At 55.5% G+C, this 18,991-nt stretch overlaps 9 protein-coding genes across 9 annotated transcripts; 8 read left to right on the top strand and 1 right to left on the bottom strand.

The window, feature by feature from the left end:
* The first annotated feature begins 1,184 nt into the window (after positions 1–1,184).
* Positions 1,185–2,502, top strand: C8Q71DRAFT_107219 (uncharacterized protein). Its single transcript, XM_047916297.1, has 2 exons — positions 1,185–2,264; positions 2,421–2,502. The coding sequence occupies exon 1, from the start codon at positions 1,496–1,498 to the stop codon at positions 2,162–2,164; it is 669 nt and encodes a 222-aa protein (XP_047777608.1). The 5' UTR covers positions 1,185–1,495; the 3' UTR covers positions 2,165–2,264; positions 2,421–2,502.
* A 1,397-nt stretch (positions 2,503–3,899) lies between these two features.
* C8Q71DRAFT_107181 (uncharacterized protein) lies at positions 3,900–5,801 on the top strand. Its single transcript, XM_047916296.1, has 6 exons — positions 3,900–4,189; positions 4,241–4,330; positions 4,386–4,950; positions 5,004–5,357; positions 5,413–5,633; positions 5,684–5,801. The coding sequence occupies exons 1-6, from the start codon at positions 4,005–4,007 to the stop codon at positions 5,694–5,696; spliced, it is 1,428 nt and encodes a 475-aa protein (XP_047777607.1). The 5' UTR covers positions 3,900–4,004; the 3' UTR covers positions 5,697–5,801.
* C8Q71DRAFT_764456 (uncharacterized protein) lies at positions 5,611–6,274 on the top strand. Its single transcript, XM_047924067.1, has one exon. It carries the CDS (start codon positions 5,845–5,847, stop codon positions 6,187–6,189), a length of 345 nt encoding a protein of 114 aa, XP_047777606.1. The 5' UTR covers positions 5,611–5,844; the 3' UTR covers positions 6,190–6,274.
* Positions 6,275–6,317: 43 nt separating this feature from the next.
* On the bottom strand, positions 6,318–8,203 carry C8Q71DRAFT_908363 (uncharacterized protein). The gene is made up of 4 exons (XM_047928993.1): positions 8,083–8,203; positions 7,703–8,030; positions 6,937–7,648; positions 6,318–6,881 (listed from the first exon to the last, which is right to left on the bottom strand). The coding sequence occupies exons 2-4, from the start codon at positions 7,876–7,878 to the stop codon at positions 6,549–6,551; spliced, it is 1,221 nt and encodes a 406-aa protein (XP_047777605.1). The 5' UTR covers positions 7,879–8,030; positions 8,083–8,203; the 3' UTR covers positions 6,318–6,548.
* Positions 8,204–8,369: 166 nt separating this feature from the next.
* Positions 8,370–10,189, top strand: C8Q71DRAFT_858829 (uncharacterized protein; the record flags this gene model as incomplete). Its single annotated transcript, XM_047927564.1, has 4 exons — positions 8,370–8,525; positions 8,576–8,955; positions 9,017–10,073; positions 10,136–10,189. 4 exons carry the CDS (start codon positions 8,370–8,372, stop codon positions 10,187–10,189), a joined length of 1,647 nt encoding a protein of 548 aa, XP_047777604.1.
* Positions 10,190–10,939: 750 nt separating this feature from the next.
* C8Q71DRAFT_107032 (uncharacterized protein) lies at positions 10,940–11,637 on the top strand. Its single transcript, XM_047916295.1, has one exon. It carries the CDS (start codon positions 11,057–11,059, stop codon positions 11,453–11,455), a length of 399 nt encoding a protein of 132 aa, XP_047777603.1. The 5' UTR covers positions 10,940–11,056; the 3' UTR covers positions 11,456–11,637.
* Positions 11,638–12,047: 410 nt separating this feature from the next.
* On the top strand, positions 12,048–12,821 carry C8Q71DRAFT_848884 (uncharacterized protein; the record flags this gene model as incomplete). Its single annotated transcript, XM_047926686.1, has 3 exons — positions 12,048–12,120; positions 12,168–12,329; positions 12,363–12,821. Exon 3 carries the CDS (start codon positions 12,504–12,506, stop codon positions 12,819–12,821), a length of 318 nt encoding a protein of 105 aa, XP_047777602.1. The 5' UTR covers positions 12,048–12,120; positions 12,168–12,329; positions 12,363–12,503.
* Positions 12,822–13,222: 401 nt separating this feature from the next.
* On the top strand, positions 13,223–15,612 carry C8Q71DRAFT_764447 (uncharacterized protein). Its single transcript, XM_047924066.1, has 10 exons — positions 13,223–13,377; positions 13,447–13,639; positions 13,696–13,869; positions 13,924–13,990; positions 14,042–14,389; positions 14,441–14,657; positions 14,710–14,792; positions 14,841–15,073; positions 15,124–15,252; positions 15,310–15,612. The coding sequence occupies exons 1-10, from the start codon at positions 13,330–13,332 to the stop codon at positions 15,543–15,545; spliced, it is 1,728 nt and encodes a 575-aa protein (XP_047777601.1). The 5' UTR covers positions 13,223–13,329; the 3' UTR covers positions 15,546–15,612.
* Positions 15,613–17,207: 1,595 nt separating this feature from the next.
* Positions 17,208–18,669, top strand: C8Q71DRAFT_724534 (uncharacterized protein; the record flags this gene model as incomplete). Its single annotated transcript, XM_047921640.1, has 3 exons — positions 17,208–17,383; positions 17,441–18,152; positions 18,208–18,669. 3 exons carry the CDS (start codon positions 17,208–17,210, stop codon positions 18,667–18,669), a joined length of 1,350 nt encoding a protein of 449 aa, XP_047777600.1.
* Between the last annotated feature and the right edge of the window lie 322 nt (positions 18,670–18,991).

The following is an 18,991-nucleotide window of genomic DNA, read 5'->3' as shown; positions in this document are numbered from 1 at the left end:
GATGTATTCAGGTCAGTGCCTGAGTCTCGCGCCACATTTGGTCCGTCCTGCGGTACCGGTGGGTGTCTTCCCTGAACCTGCAGTCTGCAGAAGGATGAACGCGCTCTTTGACGCTACTCCTGACTGACGGCGATACCGGCGAGCTTCTTGCGACCAGTGATCAGATATAAGTGAGAATATCTGGTTAGTATATCAATATCAGCTTAATCAATGCTAACTCGAGCGTTGGATACCCTCCAGGCTCCGGCGTGCGTGGCTGATCGACCCAATCCAGAAGGGGAGGATGCTTGTGTAACAATGTTTCGGAGGAATCACAGTCGATTGTAAACACGGTCACGGTCTCCGAGGCGGCAGGCACAGTATGATACACACCGATAAGAGTGAGACTCCGTAGCGGAGTAGCGAAGGACGAAAGCAGGATGCGTCAGGGATGCGTAGCGGCAGTGCTTAGCCGCCTGCAACGTGGCCTCGGCGATATCGGATGAGTCGATTCGGAAGGCGGCTTTTGCATCCGCAAAGCGCTTAGCGCTTGTCAAGATCGCATCTTTACTGTACGCCGGGCGGCGGCGTGCGACTTTGCAATTGCCTCGACGTTCGCGTTGTACTTGAACACTCTCCATTTTTACGTTGTAGGCCACGAACAATGTATGGGATCAAAATGAAACGGCTCTATGGAAAGGCGGGCGGGTCACGACAGGCGAAATCAAGTGTGCAAGGATTGCAGGCAGCGTACTTACCAATCATACGAGCTCTCCGCAAGGAGTATGTCGTGTTTGTCTTCTGTGAGTAGTTCCTCAACTCTCGATGCTGTAGCGGTAGTGAAGCCATTGATTTCCTTGACGGGTACATAGCAGTACTAGCACCTTTCGATTCGGTTCGTGATTGCCATATCAACACCACCCCTTCCTAGAACTGGAGTTATGGACGTAGCGTGTTTTCTCCAATCTGTTGCATCCGGTTCGAGTCCAACCAACTACGATTAGTCACTGAAGCATAGCTGAATCAGACCGTCGAGCCGCCTGTGTAGCTGCCGCATATACGAGGACCACTCCAAGGCGTGCTTCGAAATGTCGCATTCAATCTCGACTCTTTGAGCAACCCCTATAGTGTGGAGTCGTGCGGTGCTCAGCTCCTGGGCAGCGGGAAAGGCTGTAGTCCGAGAGCGATTGTTTCGTCACCCATGGCTTTCTCAGACAGCCAATTGTTCTCCTTTCATAGAGTCTTGTGTCTCTATTCTGTTCGAGTTCAATGGGTCACCAATGCGATTCGCGTAATCCATCATGCATTGTCAGACAACGGCTGCGGCAACAAAGGAAGCGTTTTCGCAATATAAATAGCGCACGATGACCAGAACGTGCATGATCCTCCCCTCATTGGCATCGTCAATCTCGTTCTATCATCGACCACCAGTGGCCTCTGGCTCCCTTTCAATTGTCGCTCCCCAGCCTCCACACACTCGTGCTTCGCAAATCAACTGCTCTCAGAGGCGAGTTTAATGGCTCGCATGGGTATCTATATCTATGCTGTATCACTGTCGGGGAAACCGCAGAGCTGGAACGTAGCACATCCAGTGGACTACAGCCGCTGTCCCCGGGTGGCCACACGAGTGGCGACGCGAAGGGGGCCCCCTGCACGCGGTCCCGTGACGCGACGCGAGGTACAAAGCAAGGTGGCCCTGGGCCCTCCGGCCACAAGCAGACGAGCCATCACCTACCCCTACTCCCCAACAAGCATACGCAACCCACGTACACAATCCCCTATCCAGCTGAAGATCACCATGTCCCAGACAATCCATAGAAGTCCAAGCTTCATGAAGGCGACGAGCGTGAAGGCCCGCGAACTGAAGGATGCGGCCCTCCTCCTTCATTTCCATCGCCGAGCAGCCGAGGCGGACGTGATCCCAAAGCGAACATACGCGACAGAAAGGAAACAACGCACCACACCATCCATGAGAGAGAGGACACTGGCCAGTGCTGCGAAGGTCCGTGATAGCTCGCGGCCACATACACGCTCGGTTGTGGCCCACAAGGAGGCAAACGAGCCAAGACGAAGTGCGAGGATCCAGGAAAGAACGAAACGAACGGAGTCAAACATAGGTGGGGCTGCCATCGAGGATACTACAGGTATGGCTAGAGGCATATATTCACCGGAGGACTGGGGCTGATTCACGCCCCACACCATCCAGACCATCCGTGCACGAAACCTCGAAATGGTGAATACAATGTGCGAAAGGGAACTCAAGCGGACTTCCCGCCCAAGAACAGGTGAGTAGAACGATTAAGTAATCGCTGTTCGATGGGGTCATCGTACTGCACGACCGATACGGTTGCCAGTGAGTCGCGGCTGGCCTACCCACGCAGTCATGCTCCCTTCTCGTACAGTCGAGACAGGATTTGTGTTGACATGCCCAATCTTTATAGGACTCGCATTGCCACAAAGAAGCCTGATTTGGCGGGCCACAAGAGGGGCCGGGAAGGGGACGATGACAAGCAAGAGCCGCGCCCGGCTAAACGAGCACGTACATTGAGGACGAAAAAGGCGAAAGGGAGCTAGGGGCACCGAAAACCAGAGGCTCACCAAGAGAAACCAGACGCTGTGCCCCTTCGTGGGCAGAGACGAAGGTCGCCACCGCCAATAGTCCCCGGTAATCGCTTGGCCGCGCGTGTTGTCCATCGCCGCCGTGCATGCAAATGAGCAGGCGCGCCTTCGCAAACGACGAGTCGCCAATAAGCAAGAAGTCGACTATTGAAATCGAACGCGTCGGAGAGGCAAGGAGGCGAGGACGATCGGAGAACACATTCTTGCATGCGACGGCCCTACAGACGAGGAGATCATTCCGGGTAGAGGTTGCAGATGATCTGCTCCATGACTTGGTCCAAAGGATGTACAAAGTTAACCTGTCCGTAGCATGTAGAAGTCAGCGACTACTATGACACAGCCATTCTTGCCTGCTGGGTAATAGAAGCGCATACCCGGTCTCTTGTGAGTGCTTTGCGTGCCAAGTTGGAACGTGTTCAAGAGGAGATCTTGAGGCATACGTGCATAGCGGTGGGATAGAACACCGAGGGCGAGCTGGCTGCCGGCAACGTAGTCGGCGACCTTCGGTGACTCGGAGATAATGCGGAGGGAGAGTTTTGCATCCGCGAAGCGCCTAAGATCACATCTTTACCATACATCGGGGCGCGCAACTTCGTTTCTGCTTACCTTGTACTCGATCAGTGCTCACCAGTCACCCGTCTCTCCGCAGGCTAGCAGGTGGTATTTACGAACATTCTGTTCTCCTGTGAACATATGCTCAATATGCGGTGCACAGGACCAGCAAAAGCGACTTACAAGGGGTAGTGTGCCTGGGCTTTTGCGTCAACGCTTGGCATTGCGCCAATCTCCGAGTGCCTTCCTTCACCAGGTCGTGCGCTGGATGGTCCCGGTGAGTGCACACACTGTGAATAGCAGGGAATCATATCTCTGAACGCTTGCCTCATGCTCTAGATGACACGTCCGGGAGACCGGTGTCCTATCAGGGCCCAGGAGCCTCCGTGGCAGCATACACGCCCCGGATGCGGCGACCGAGGCCATGACAGGGAAATTGTATGCGCTCTGTTTGCTGACTGGACGATTGTAGTAATGCACATCGATGCGCTCTTCTGTTCACTTCACGTGTCGCCAGGGCGTTGCTCGTCGCTAGGACCATAGCGGCGAGGAAGACGAGGGCCCGGCAAGGGCGGGGAAAGTGCGGATGGACGTGGTAGGAAGACAAGGGGCGTCGGGACAGAAAACGAACCAACCCTGTCATCCGGAAAAGGAAAGCGTCGGTCGCGCCGCGCGCAAACGACGCGTCGCGACGCGGTCACGCACGCAGTCCGTTTAATCCGCCAAACAACGCCCAACAGCCTCCCCACAAACATATAAATACGGCTGCCCACACCGCCCTGTCTCCCCATCTCGCCCTCAAGCGCCCCTCTCAGCGCCCTCGTCCTCCATCCCCCCTTTTGATAATATCAACCATGTTCACCTTCGGTGCCCTCCTCGTTGCGGGCGCACTCTCCCTCGCCCCCAAGTCGTACATCTACTGTCGACTGGGCGGCGAGGGAGGCCTCGCTGCCCACGCCCTCTTTGGCAGTAACCCTCCTTGCCCCCTCATCATCGACAAGGTCGAGTCGTTCATCGACCATGTCTCCAACTCCTTCAGGTACGCGCTCATAGTCGTTGATGATTACACTTTAGCTGACTGTATGCACAGCGGCATCGGGGACAAGCTCTCGAACGTTGTCGGAGGATCGGTGGTGGGCAACATCGGGTCTGGTATGGCGGGGTTTGTGTACGACGCTACGTGAGTCCAACTGTCCGCTGCCCATCATGCATCTACTGACAGTCTCATCGAGCAGCCAACGCCTCATCCCCATCACGTCGGACGTGTTCGACAACGCTCCAACCTTTTCCTCCTTCACCTTCTTCAACGACCCCGGCGACCCATACCTCGCGCAGCTGGCGGACATCAAGGAAGACGTACGGAAGTGGAGCAAGACCAAGGATCTCATCGCGGCACCTACCTTCGATCTCGCGCAATGGACTACGGATTTGATCGTGCGGCCTCCAGGGGACATCGTCGTCTGGGTCCCTCCCAACACCTGCCTCCTGGCCGAGCGACCGCGGACGCATTCGCAGCCATCGCCCGAGACCGTCATTATACTGCCTGCTTCGGACTGGACGCCTGAGACACCGTACGTGGTCAAGCCTGCGCGTACGGTTGTCGGAGGCTTCCAGGATCACCATCACCTTGGCTCACGTCGAGCTATCCACGCCCTCGTCGTGTTCTACACGCTCGTCATCGCCTACGTCGCCGTCGCTACCCTCGAGCCGGTTCGGACGGCATGGCGCATGACGCCCATCGGCCATCTTGGCCTGCAAGCTGTTCTGGGATTCGTGGGACGGACTCTGTACTGGTCTATGGTGCGTGCGATCATCTATACATCGCATACAGTCGGCTAACGCGTTTGCTTCAGTTCTTCGTGACCTCGCTCAAGGGCATACCGTCCGACTGGGACGTTCAGGGCGCGTCGGGTGCCATCCGGAAGGCCGGTCCTAAGCCTCGCATGGCTCGGGCGTTCCCCAAGGACCACGCGCTCATCGGTGGTCCTCGCCCGCTCGTCGCATACGACCTCGCGACCTACACGCCCACCGCACCTCTGGCTCTTCGTCCCTTGCTTGTCATCTTCCAAGACGGCCCGGTACCCACCCCGCTCGCGCTGCCCCGCTCTGCCACGCGCCCGCGTACGTTCAGCGCGATGACCTCCATGGAGGCCCGCCCCGCTCCTTCGAGCGGGCCTTACACGAACGTCTCGCTCATCGAGGACGAGGTGAGCTTCTTTGTGTTACATGCTCGTGATTTCGATGCTCATCTATCGCTCTCAGGGTCCGTGTCCTACGACGATGAGCTTCTGCAAGCGCTTCCTGCGCCGCCAGCACCCTGGCCTGAACCTCTTTGGCCTCCGGGAGCGCCGAGTGCGCCGCCACGCCGAGCTGCGCGCTCTCCGGGACGAGATGGGTGAGGACGTCGCCCTCCGTCACGCGCAGGAGGGGCGGAAGATCCTCCAGGAGAACCTTCGGTCGATGTGGGCTACCGGTGGACAGAGGTGAGTGGCTCCCGGGTTGGCTAATGCAATCCATACTGATGTCGTTGCAGCGTCCACCTGTAGAACCCGCGCAGTAGACGCACGCCGCGCTCTGCTCATCAACGCGTCGACCATCGACGCCACACAGCCTATCATTATTTCTCTTTATGTTCCTTCCCTTTCGTACTGTACCACCACTCTTTCTTGATGTCCGACATGTCGCGAACCCGTGATGCCCTGCGGGTTCGTGGCATGCCGTTCATCGCGCGGGTCAGGACTGTTGGGGGCATACTTCAGTCTTGACTCGCTTTTTCTTTCCATTTTCTCTTTCCGTTCTCATCTCTTGCATATGACATCAGCATGGACTCGGACAGCATGGACTCAGCGGATAACTCTCCGGATCTCGATTTGTACGATACGCGTCTCTTTGTCTCTCTACTATATGTCTCACCTTGCATGTTTCCTGGCTACGGTCTCAACTCATCTCCTTCGCCTTGATCTGTACTCTCTAGCTTGCAGTCCTTGCATCGTTGGACTTAGAATCCACCGGACCTCTGCCATGTACGGAAACGATTAGGTATACGTTTCGATATGTATCGATTTGTCTTGTATTATCTTGTAGCCATCCGTATAGCGTTGAATTCATCGCAGTTGAGATACATTTGTGTCCTTCATTGCGGCGAACCGGTATGTCGAACATTATCTAGTCAATGAACCCAATTGCATTGAGAAAGCCGTGACCTAGTACAGGCCGGAGACGACAATCATGCTGCAACACCCATAAATACCCAAGAACGAGAAGAGATAAAGAACATAAAGTAAACGTAACCATAGACCGTGACCGTTGACCGAAGGATGCCATGCATCCCAATAACCAAGAAAGGAGTGAGAGAGTTTGTCGAACGGCACGCACAGCGCACCACCCGGCATACCCTCTCAACCCTCCTCGCCCTCCCCCTCCATACCCTGTCCGTGGCCAATCTCCTCCTCCAGTCGCGCAAAGCCCGCGTCCAGCGCGTCCAGCCTCGCGAGCCGACTGTCCAACGCGTCCATACCCCCGTCAAGCCTCGCGATCCCGCTCCCAAACGCGTCCATTCTAGCGTCGTTTTCATCCATCGCACGCATGAGCTCTGCGATCTCGCGCGCGAGGTCTTCGTCCGAGAGCGCGGAGAGATCCTCCGAGTCCGAGTCCGCATTCGAATTTGAGCTGGGGTTTGAGTTCGTTGATACCGGTGTTTGGGATGCGAGGTGAATTGTCGGTTTACGAGGCTGTGCGTAGACCTGTCAGCCGCCGGGCGCATACAGGCATGTTATGACAACTTACCAGGTAGAAGTTGAGTCCAATTCGGGCACCCTCTAGCACAGCCAGAGGGACACCACAACCGATGCCGATGTTATACCAGGATGTCGTGAGCGTGCTCCAGAGCATCGCGCCCACAACGAGCAGATAGAGACCATAGCCGGAGAGGTGCGCGGTGGCACCGACGGTGAGGCTGACCTTAGGAGTCCCGAGTGCACCCGAGAGCCGGAGAAGACGCAGAAGCATAGTTCCCAGATAGCCGAGACGACGGGGAGCCTTGAGTGCATGAGGCATAGCGTCGGTGGAAGCAGGCAGAGGGTGCAGGTCGCTGAGCAGGCAAGTGTTCGGAGGCACGTAGACGACGAGCTCGGGGGCCGGAGCGTCGAATAGGTTCTTCGTCAGGAACTCGCCAGGGCAAACCGTGCACATCGGAGCTTCCCAGAGCATGAGCTCGTACTTGGGTGCGACGATGATGTCCGTCGTCGTTGCGAGTACTTTGGGGGCGCCAATGTTGTCGGGAACGTCGTTGACGAGGTGCAGGACGAGGTCGGTGAAGCCATATACCGTGTAACCGTGGACAGAAGAGGTGTCGTTGACGAAGGCGATCTGGTCGGAAGCCTCGGTGGCAGACATAGGAGCGATGTTGCCGCCAAAGACGAAAGCCATCATGTCGGAGACCAGTTCGTGTCCGATGAAGGAGTAGCCGAGTAGGCCAGAGGTCGTGTTGCCGAACCCGCTGCGCGATGTGGTCAGCGGACATTGAGCAGCGCGACTGAGAAGAGAGACTCACCTGAGCGAGTCCTCAACCTTGAGTACGACCTTGTCGACGGCGCTAGTGATCCCAGGGCAGAGACCACCAGCGCCGGGACTGCTGACTGCACTCTGACCGGAGTCAGGCGGGCAGTAAGCATGAGCGAGATGGCTGAGGGCCCGAAGACCCCCGACAATCATGCCGAGGAGAACCATGTTGTTGTAGAGTGTTGAAGTTGTGCGTGCGTTGACTTGGAAGTTGACGGTAGCGGAGGAAGAGGCAAACGTCCTGCGGTCGGCCTTTTGTGCTCTGCTGGCCGGTGGTCTAGGATGCAATCCACCGTGTCAGCATCAGCTGGAAGCCTCGCCTGTCCGACATCAGTGCCATTTCGGTTTCGACTGGCATATCGAATCGCTCACCCATTATTGCGGCATGCTATGACATTCTGTATCTGTAGATGAGCGTGCACTGTGGCGAAGTTACGGTCTGCCAGCTGGCGTTGTCTACTTGAGGTTTGTGCTGAGCTCATTGGCAAGATCGAAAGGCTGCCAGTGCCAGTCGCCGCGCCGCGCACGTCGAGGGAAACACGACCACGTGATTTGCCAAGTGGCGGTCGCGTACCGATCCTGCAGCAATTGAACGTAGTACTCATGTCGAGGTATGCTGTCACCTGTACGAAATTGCCCAAGTCCAGCCTGAAAAAGTCATGGTAACCACGAAATGGTCTTTCAGCTCCTTATCGACAGTAGCCGCCTCGCTCGACCGAGATTTACAGGTCCAGCTCCAACATCATTTTACCTATCTCCATGACTTGAAGCGAGCGTGGAATGAAAGACTAGACATCCCATCGCACTGGATATCGGTGAGTCGCGTCTGTCGAGTCCGTAGAGCATTTCTGATCAGTCGTGTCAGGAGGATGTCATCAACGAACTCGAAGGGAGCAAATGCCGCTACGATTGGACTACTAGTAGGCATCGGGATCTCAGCAGGGACATAGTCCGCCTCCACCTTCGTTGCATAGAAGCGGACCTCTATCCCCTGACTGACGACGAACTGGCCGACCGCTTGGTGAACGACATTCCTGTGCACTTCTCCACATCTGTCGAGCGCTACGTGGACCGTCTCCCCAGCTCTGAATGGACGAATGCATTCATTGACAATCATGCGACGCACCGAACACACATGTCGATTCACCAGGTAGCTCAGATACTGCAATACCAAGACTCGGAGATACAAGCAGAGCATTCCGTCATCACAGCTTTGGATGGTGTGGCTTCGACCTACATTCGCAGGTAACGTCCCGCCAGTCGGTCTAGGTCATATCATGCCAACAGTGATCATTCTACTTGTTAGGGAAAATCTGGGCATCTTGGACCTTTGGCACGCAGAATCAGAAGAGCTACCGAGCCTGTGCTTCATCGACTGTGCCGTTATGTACTATCCGGTGGGACCTAGCCCCACGAACTCGAGGTCTCTAGAGCATCTCGCCTATACACCGATCAGTGCCATCAACCCAGCACTAGTGCTCTGTATGAAAGGTCCTTCACGATGGCCAGGCGGCAACCACTCGGACAGCGAGCCGACCCGGACACCAAGCCGGGATTTGGCATGGACGTTACGCACTCTTGCGTCGACGAGCGAGCTCAGTGTAGAGGCTATTTTCCAATCCTTGGTGCACCATTCAGGTGACAAGAATATCACACTGCCATCCTCTAATGCTTGCTCGACGCCGACCATCGAGCTACCGGCCTGTGCTATGCCAATGGGCCTCATCTATGACTCGGAGCAAATTCACCTCGTGGCGCACATGCCATATTTCAATGAAGATGGACGCCAATACCTATCTTTACTCGTGGACAGTCTTCCCTTTCCTTCCCGGTGCAACGGAGACGTTCCCGAGTTCATTCGTGGCCGCTATCGGGTTGCTCTTCTTCTCCTCTCGCTGCAGCATCACATCTCCCGCTTGGTAACGTTACTAGAACATGTCCATTGGCCTGAGCATATTCGGTCGGCGCAAGAGCAGGCACTGCAGTCATTACTGGAAGACAGGGCGATTGAGTTCGATATACGTTCGGAATCCACTGGCGGTGAGCCTCGAGAGCCTAGAGGTCGCGATGTCTTGCGGGATGAATACGAGATGGATCCATCTGCGTTTGAATCCGAGTCCAATACGGATGACGCAGGCAACACCGACTCGGTTGATTCGAACGATTTGGCCGAAGAGCAGCAGCGAAAAGCCACGGAGCGGATGCTAGCGGTGTTGCGAGTCGAAAACTGGATAGACGAACTCCAGGGAGTTCAATTGGAGATGCCGGACTCGCATGAGGAGGAGGAGGAGGAGGAGGAGAAGGAGAAGGAGGAGGAGAAGGAGAAGGAGGAGGAGGAGGAGGAGGAGGAGCTACCGAACGTGGTACAAAGGTGCCTTCATGATCATTGTAATACGTGCTGAACTACGCTGATTAACTTGATTAGTCATACAAATATCCGCATCAGGATTGCCTCTCCACAGCCCACAAGCTATACTAGCAGTGCCTACGGACCCCCGAGTCATGATCCCGGAAATTGCCAACTCTGTGAGCTCACGTCTGAAAGTGATGTTCGAGTCGAGGGTCTTCGGTACGTCGCGATACAATGCATGACAATACCTGTGCTGAACCGGAAGCGCAGGAGCCAAAAAATGACTGCTGACATTTGTCACGGCGGCACAGCTGGTCCTGTGACATGGACATTCTGTGCCTTCGGATGGCCACCAACGGTAAACACCGAATCACTGCATGACTATGTTGACGATGTCGGGATGGAACTACTGTCCTCTAGGCCATTCGATTCTGTCAAGCCGATACCCGTTCAACTTCGTTACAAAACAGAGGTACGCTGTCAATTGCGGTGCTCCGGAACAGTGTAGTGAATTCAGGTCTGATATACTTACAGAGTGGTTCAAGGGCACAAGATATCACGGAGACCGCTACTCAATTGCTGACGGAACGGGTCAAGCTATTCCTGAATCTTCTCAACAACCGAACCCGTGGACAGAGGTGGCTGGGTCGTGCTGTGCCCACCGAGTATCCGCTATACATGCCACAACTGCTCGTGCGAAAGAATGCAACCGAAGATCAGATAGGCAGCCTACTCAGTCTAGTCCATGCACGCGCCCCATCTCAGCAACTAGCTCAAGAATTAGCTAGTGAAAGGCTCATCGGAGATGCAATAAGAAGGCTGTTCGGCCCACATGGTCCGTATTGGGCCGCTATCTCAACAAGCAAGGGGTGCGCCGATGTTCAACTCACCACATGCAAATCGGACTAATCTTCCAGTGTGGTTCTTCATTCCAGTGCCACTGTTTCCCATCGTGGCTGCCTACCTCTAGCAGTTTTCCTTCATGGAGACCCTGACATGTCCGATGAGGCCGTGATGACTGCGCGTCGACACATGGCTGAAGCATTACAGCGAACTGTAACTGTTCTTCTTGCTGAACATTGCAAGAAACAAGGCTGGAGACTTGATCAGGAGCTGACGCAGACAGAGGCTTCCGTTGGGCTGAACCGGGAGTTCTTTGTTTTCAGCGTGCTCTACAGTCGTGAGCTGTTCAGAGTCGAGGTCAATTTCCCGGCGATTGAGAGATCGCAATCCACCCCGCATCGATACCAGTGGACATTCATCAATGCCTTGGTCGTGGAGTTGTCGCCGTGTGTGCAGCCATTCCGACAGAAGCATTGGCTCGCTATTTATCAGGCACTACTACTGATCGAGCAACATGCGCTCTTGCTGCGGAGACAACTTGGCTTGGCGTAGTGGGGATGTAATGCAAAATGCAATCACGTTGTATCTAGTCTATACCGGCGTTCAACAAGTACGCGCGTGGCGACCTTCGAGCGAAAATCACAGTACGGACATCCGGGACTATCTCAAAGCATCCTTGGGTCCGATGAGTAATCGTTGCGTCGCACGTAAATTAAGCAGTCGAAGAGTCCGATTCTTGAGCCTACCATCAGGTGCTGCACGCTGGTTCACACAAGGACCTGATATTGTCATCGGTCATATCTTAATATGCAAGCAGATACAACGCACTCATCGTGAATCATGATTGTGTTGATATCGCCATACGCCCTCTGGCAGGGGCCGGCACCACGGACATCGCGTTTGCACAGTGGTGATGAATGCACACCAATGATTTGCACTGTCTAGTGTTTCCCCGAGTGCAACTGAAGATCGCCTTGAAGTTTAAATTGTGGCCGTCCTTCTCTGAGTCTCTGTCTGCCGGTCCTACGTCCTGTACCTTCGCCACCGACGTCGCCAACAAGCCAAGGCTAGGGAAGCGCGTGCGGACCGACGGCCCCGTGATGCATCCACCGTGGAGGCATAACGTCTGAACTTGAGCCGCGGATGCTCGTGCTCTTCAAGCACTACCTGAACAAGGATACTCTCAAGGAAAACGTCGAGAAGGTCGAAGGGCGAACGCACGTAATTTACCAGCTTCGTTGGCGTTGGCTGACATAGTTCGTAGAAGCCGTTGGGTTCACTCGCCGACACCACAAAAGGTACATCCTAAATCGGAGAGCGGGTGGTCGATGTCCCTCGTGCGTCTTTTGATCGGTCGTCCAAGAGCGAGAAGGTCCCTGAGGATAGGCTCGCCGCACCGGGGACGCTTGTCCGGAACACCAAACTGGTGAGTGGCCTACAAATGTATGGCTCAGTCCAGGTGACACAAGCCAGCGAAGACGAACGTCGACACCCTCAACACGGTTCAATCCGCGGGGCCATTGTGCCCGCCAGTACCCAGAACAAGTTCCAAGCGGCGGTCCCGCTTGGTGGGGAGTCGCAGAGGGCGGAGGTGGAGAGGATGGTGAAGGAGAGGGGAGAGGGGTATAGCGGGGCGGACTTTGCGGCCGTCGTGCGGGAGGCGGGCGTCGCTGCGCTGCGAAGGACGTTGGGCGCGCTAGATCAGATGGAGGCGGATGGGTTGGCGACTGCTGGCGAGGAACCGAAGGGCGTCCCAGACTTTGAGAGAGCGCTGGAGAAGGCGCAGCCTAGCTTCAGCACGGCACAGCGGCGGAAGTATGCGAGCTTGCGGGTGAAGCTGAGCGGGAGCGGGCTGCCTGTCGGTGTCACGACTGACGAAGGGAAAGAAGGCAAGGGCGGAGGCATGCACGAGAGCTAGATTGCAAGATGTCAATAGATGTAGAGTACATTTGTGCTGTGCATGGCACACTATCACCGTCCCCGGTTCCCCGCCCTCTCTGACCCGCGGCGGCGTGTAGTACGCGCGGACGTCGAGCCCCGAGTCGGGCACGGCGATCTGGGTCGCCTGCGCGAAGTAGGCGGACGCGGAGAGCGGCGTGAGCTCGGCGTTGGGGGCGCGTTTGCGCTGTGCGGAGGCGTACGCGCGGGTGCCGGGCCTGTCAGAACGGAAATCAGTTTCGCGGTGAGATGTTAAGATGGGTAGGAGAGCCTGCAGAGGCACTAGCAATGCGTGGTCATGCGACCTATCGGCCTATCTCGCGCGCTGGGACCAGGGTAGTAGACTGGGATCGCAGATGCTTCGGGCGTCTGTGGCGCGCTCGCACGCGATCGTCAGCACGCTCGTTGTTCTGCACCAGCTTGCGATCTCAAGATTCTCAACCTCTGGCACCCTCTGTCGGTGTCTGTCTGTGTTCAATTGCTAAGTGATGGTTATGCCCAGCGGTACGACGGTCCAATGTCCTGTGTCTGAGATGGTAAGCGATATATCTATTCTACTGCACATTCGTCTTCACCTGTTCATGCACCGCGCAACGGATATGCAGACTGTCAACACGATGTGTGACATACGGGATCTTGTCCTAAATTTCTTGGAATTGAACGAACACGAAGCCAATATGCACGATTACGTACAAGACGCGGGTTGCATTGCTTTGGATTGCGCTGCTCTTGGAGTAGGGATAGAGGGTGACGACCTAGAGTCGGCACTTGCGACGGGTGGCGGGACCGACGCCGAAGGTACCAAATATGTCAACCGTCTTTAAAAAATCAATGTCTCAGTGACTATTTGCTAGGCGATGTATCCGAAGCCGTTCCGTCTGCCGTGGCTACGCTCCCTAGCAGTGCTGACAGAGAAGAGGGCGAAATTTCCGATGATGAAGACGTCAAACTAGTACCAGTAGCAGCTTCCAGTCATTGGTCAGGCAACGTACGGGTAGTTGCCAACGATACGTCTACGAAGTCACCGGGTGAGCTTATCATTAGTTCGCTTGATAACCAATGCAATGAACCGAGTCACTTAGGCTTTGCGTATCACACAAAACAGAACAATAAGGTAGTTCTAAACGTCCCTAATCCTGAATATGCTATGTAAGTGTTACGAACTATCTCTTTTACAGTCTAACCTTCCCATGTATGCAGAACGGTCGCTGGCCCAAAGGCTCAAGCTGCGAGCAATCCGAGCAGCGACAGACCGAAACGGAACAGAGCGGGTAAGGCATCGCTCACACGTTACAGACAGCACATCCAGCAGGAAAGGAAGAAGACACAGCGGCATATGGCTCAGCTACAAAGCCGGGTGTCTACGTCAGGTACTACGGCTGCGATTACGTCTTTCGATATCAAGACGGACGTCAACATTACCAGCACGGGCTGGCAGGGTCGAAATGTCCCCGAATGGTCGCGTAACGATATTACAGCCCGCTGGCGAGACGGAAGCATAAGAGATGAAGTAGCTAAGTTCTTACCTTTAGCTTACATCGGCGATGGGTAAGTTTGATCTTTACATTTTAATCCATCGCCGTTGATGCTTTTTGTCAGGCCAGCATCAACGCTGAAGGTCGTAGACATTCATGGACGACTGTTCCTCTATCGCGGCTTTCCAGCTCCTTTTCTCAACGCGGAAGCCTTCGTTCACATCCACAACATGCTCCTTAGCAACGCCCTACTTGATCCCAAGGAGAAAGAGAAGGCTGCAAAAGGGCATCGCGGTCCCCATCTCCCACGCATTATAGGTCATTATCGCCAGTCCAGCCCCGTATGTTTTTTTACGGTTTGCTATTAACCAATGTTGAGCCTGATGTTTGCAGCGTGTTACGTTGACAAATTGGCACAAGAACAACAAAGAGCTTGTAGATGGCCTTCTGGAAGATGAGCTGTTTATAAGGCTGAAGTGAGCCATCAATGTCATACACCTCTCACAACTCACATCTGTTCTTAGTAAATTCATTGAGAGTACAGTTGAGGCTGTGTTTCCAGCTATCTTTCAGAGGTTCAAAAAATCAGCTGAGTGGCATGCAGAGAACACAGGCTTCTATCCTCTGTTTGGTGGATTTTGGGATTTTTGTCTCAATGGCATATTCCCAAATCAACCCCGTGTTCATTGTATGCCGCACTCTGATGCCAAGAATCCGGTGGGTATATGTGTGCTTATGGTGTATGTGCTACCAAACTGTAAGCCATTCCAGTGTTCCAAATTTATAGCCTGTTAATGTTCTTTACAGCAAAGTTCAATTCCAAGCATAGATCATGGCTGGTAATCTGGGAAGCAGGCATTGTCATAGAGGTTCCACCATGGACCCCAGTAATCTACCCATCATCCCTGTTTCTGCACTTCAACATTGATGTCCATGGCACGTATTGCTCCAATCTGTTATGACAGAATCGCTAAACTGACATTGGCAGTACAGATATCGAGTTCGTCCACACTGATGGTAGTGTGCCTGAGAAGGACAAGCACAATGTGATAGAAGGAGACGAATGTGGGCGTGGGTCTGCAGTTTGGTTCAATATGGCTACCATGCTTCAAACTTCGGAAACCGGGCACGCAACATTGAAGCAGGCGAAGGATGCGCGCGTAAGCACCACGACAGACTATGCGGTTGATGTGGAGAAGTTCTTTCCCAATAATGTTGAGGCTTCATGAGTGTGCTGCAGTACTGTATTTACGTGCCTTTCAACATTTGCAACGAGGCCATTCACCACACCGTGCACTGCGATACAATGATACAGCCTTTAGTCTGCTGCTCAAAGATCGATTGCATCAGCGCTGAACATCCACACATACACAGCATACGCAACACTTGACAAATAACCGAGCGCGCGGGTTGCGTGTGTCGAAGAGAGCGGGAGCTCAGTAGCAGAACGATACATGTACGTTCCCGCGCGTGGCGCTCAAAGACAATACACTGACACCATCGCAGTCGCCCCAGTCCTCCACCAGAAGACTGCACCCGCCGCACTAGTACTCGAATCCCTCTCCCGGCTTAGCTCCCCGCACTCTCCGCTCTCCCCCGCCGCATTCGCGCTCGCTCTTCTCACCGCTCTCGCGCTCGCCCAAGTCGGCGAAGTCCATCCGCTACTCGCGCTCGCTGCACCCCAAGGCGCTCCGGCACCACCCCGACCGCGCACCCGACGCGGACCCGGAGGCGGAGCAGGGGCACACGCGCGAGCTGCGCAGGCGGCGGACGACCGTGTCTGTGTCCATCGTGGCGTGGGCGGCGGGGAAGACGCTCCGCCCCGCGGCGGACGTCCTCAAGCAGATCGTACTCGCCGCACTGTGCATGTCGCCGGTATTGTACCACAAGTGTGACGGGGAGTGCCCTATAGAGTTTGCAGAGGAGCGGGTAGGTGAAGAACACAGAGACCATGCCTGGCGAGGGCGGGTGAGTTGTTCATCCAGTGATCGCGCATGCTGCGAGACGCGGTGCATTCGTCTGTGATTCTCGCGTTGGCATAAGGATCTGCGTGCCGCAGTCAGCAAGCGCGCTCGGTGCAGAGAGCGGAGAGGACAGACATGCTCGACCTGGTCATAGGCGATGAACTTGATGGCCGCGTACGGGAATATGTGGAGTAGGGTCGCAGAGTGTCCCTGCAGCAGTCCGCGGGAGCCGTTGTTTTGCTAGATCTGCGACGCGGCACGGAATGCGCCGCTCCAGGTTCCTGGCATGCCGTGTCCACATACAGGTGGGCGAGTGAGAGGACGCGGGAGTGCAGACGCGTCGACGTGCGGGAAGCGTGTATAGGCGCCCGTGTGGCTGCGACGCGATGTACGACTCGCGTTACCGTCACGGTCGGTCTTGTTCAAGTTGAGGACTCGGAAGTGGCACACCGTCACGAATCATGTAAGTTTTTCCATTCACTTTCTTGGCCACGGTATGATTAATTCCTGCTCTCAGTGTTGCATTCCATATGATGATGACAACGAGAACGGCACAAGTTCAAAACTCTGGCTCAGACGGCATTCAAGTTGGCGGGACCTGCACTGATCACTCAGGCTAAGCTCGCCCCGTCGTACCTCTGATTTGCCAGAGTGAAGATCATCAGTGCGTTGATAATGGTACGACGTTGAGAGTGATTCGGTGGCATACTTGTCGGATGAGTCAATGTGAGCTCAGTCAGAACTCGAATCATGTTGCTGACGTCGACCAACCAACATGTGGCTTAGTGTTGAGGCTGACACCAAGGTTGCACTCCAGACTGCAGGCGAACTGCAGCATAAAAGGCCGGCCACAGGGCATTCGTCTCTTGCTCCGCTACCGTCAACTACAAGTACAATTCTCGCTCAACTTCAACACTCTACTGCAACATGGTTCTCCTCGGCGTCATTGTTGGGGGCCTTCGGGCCCTCAGCCATCTCGCCCATGCCTACTGCCCGTCTGACTTCGGTCAGAGTGCGGTTGGCAGTCTCGGCGCTGGTGGTCTCTGCCCTAGGATCATCGGCGCCGTCGACAAGGTCGTCTTCAAGGTTGAGGACTCGCTCAGGTTCGTTACATATTCACTCCCACTGCCTCATACTCTCTGATCACATCACGCATGCAGCGGGTTCGACAACACGACCTCTGGCCTTCTCGGCTACTCCTTCATCGGACACGAACTGGTCTCCGACATGATGGCTTTCGTTATCGGCGGCAACATCGCTCCTATGTCTGCCACCGAGGCTTCCGACAACCTCGCCTTCGTCAACGACACCTCTTCTGTCCACGGTTACACGGTATACGGCTTCACCAACCTCGTCCTGCACCTCGTCAACAGCGACCCTGACAACAACGGCACTTTCGAGCAGCTCGCAACGACGACGGACATCATCGTCGCACCCAAGTACGAGCTGATCCCTTGGGAAGCCCCAATGTGCACGGTCTGCCCTGGCCAGTTTATGATGAAGAACCTGTTCAACGTTCCAGCTCCCGAGCTCGTCGTGTATGTTCCTCCGAACACGTGCCTGCTCAGGGACCTGCACTCTTTGCCAGCTTCCCTTGACGTAGCGCCTCGCGTCCTCGAGGCTCCGCGTCACACGGCACGTCTTGGTGCTCTGCTACTGCGCCTTTTTCGGCTCTCGGGTGCACTCGGGACTCGCAAGGTCAGCCTCACCGTCGGTGCCACCGCGCACCTCCCCGGCTACGGTCTCTATCTGCTCGTCGTGGGCGCAATGCTCTGGAGCATGCTCCCGACATCCTGGTATAACTCTGGCATTGGTTGTGGCGTTCCTCTGGCTGTGCTAGGGGTCGCCCAAATTGGTCTCGACTTCTTCCTCGTAAGCTACCCTACTTCGCTTCCACACTCTCTGCGATTGATATCTATGTGCATAGCCCATCGCTCCAACAGCTCTCAACGAGCCCACAACACCCACACAAGTATCAGCATCGACAAAGTCAACACCCGACTCGCACTCGGACTCCGAAGACCTCTCAGCGCTCTCGGATGAGGAGCTCGAGCGTGAGATCGCCGAGCTCATGCGCGCGATGGCGGAGCACGACGCGAACATTGAGGATCTTCTCCAGTCTGGCATCGCGCGGCTCGACCTGCAGGATGCCGTCCTCAGTCAAGTGGAGGACGGACTCGCCAACGCAGAGGGCATCGCGGACGACCTCCTGGCGCTCACACTCCCCAGGGAGGACGAGGAGGTTGAGGAGAACGGGGACGGGGAGGACGGGGAGGACGGGGAGGACGGGGAGGACGGGGAGGACGGGGAGGACGGGGAGGACGGGGAGGACGGGGAGGACGGGGAGGACGGGGAGGACGGGGAGGATGGAGAGGGTGAGGAGAGGTAGAGGAGGTGCCGACATGGGGCTCTGGAGCCTCAGTGTCGGGGGGTTGAGGGGGCAAGCCAGGTGGGTCGCCGGTTGTCCCACCTACGGCATGGTTATCGTTATTTCTATCTATGTTCTCGGTGAATTGTCTCGGTGTCAATCGTCTCTTGGGTCTTCGTTGTCTTTTGTCTCTGGGAGCGTAGTAGGGATCCTCGTCACTCGCCTGTACTAGGTCGCGACGTCCCATCCGCGCCATGATTGTTTCTTTATTAGTCCTTCAGCACCTCTATAGTGAAACGCGCGAACGTGGACCACATCTCTCATCGCATCCCCGCGCACACGA

This window comes from Rhodofomes roseus (genome assembly GCF_022264815.1).
Source record: "Rhodofomes roseus strain CIRM-BRFM 1785 chromosome Unknown C8Q71scaffold_13, whole genome shotgun sequence".
Classification (NCBI taxonomy): domain Eukaryota; kingdom Fungi; phylum Basidiomycota; class Agaricomycetes; order Polyporales; family Fomitopsidaceae; genus Rhodofomes; species Rhodofomes roseus.
This window is presented reverse-complemented; position numbering and strand designations above follow the sequence as displayed.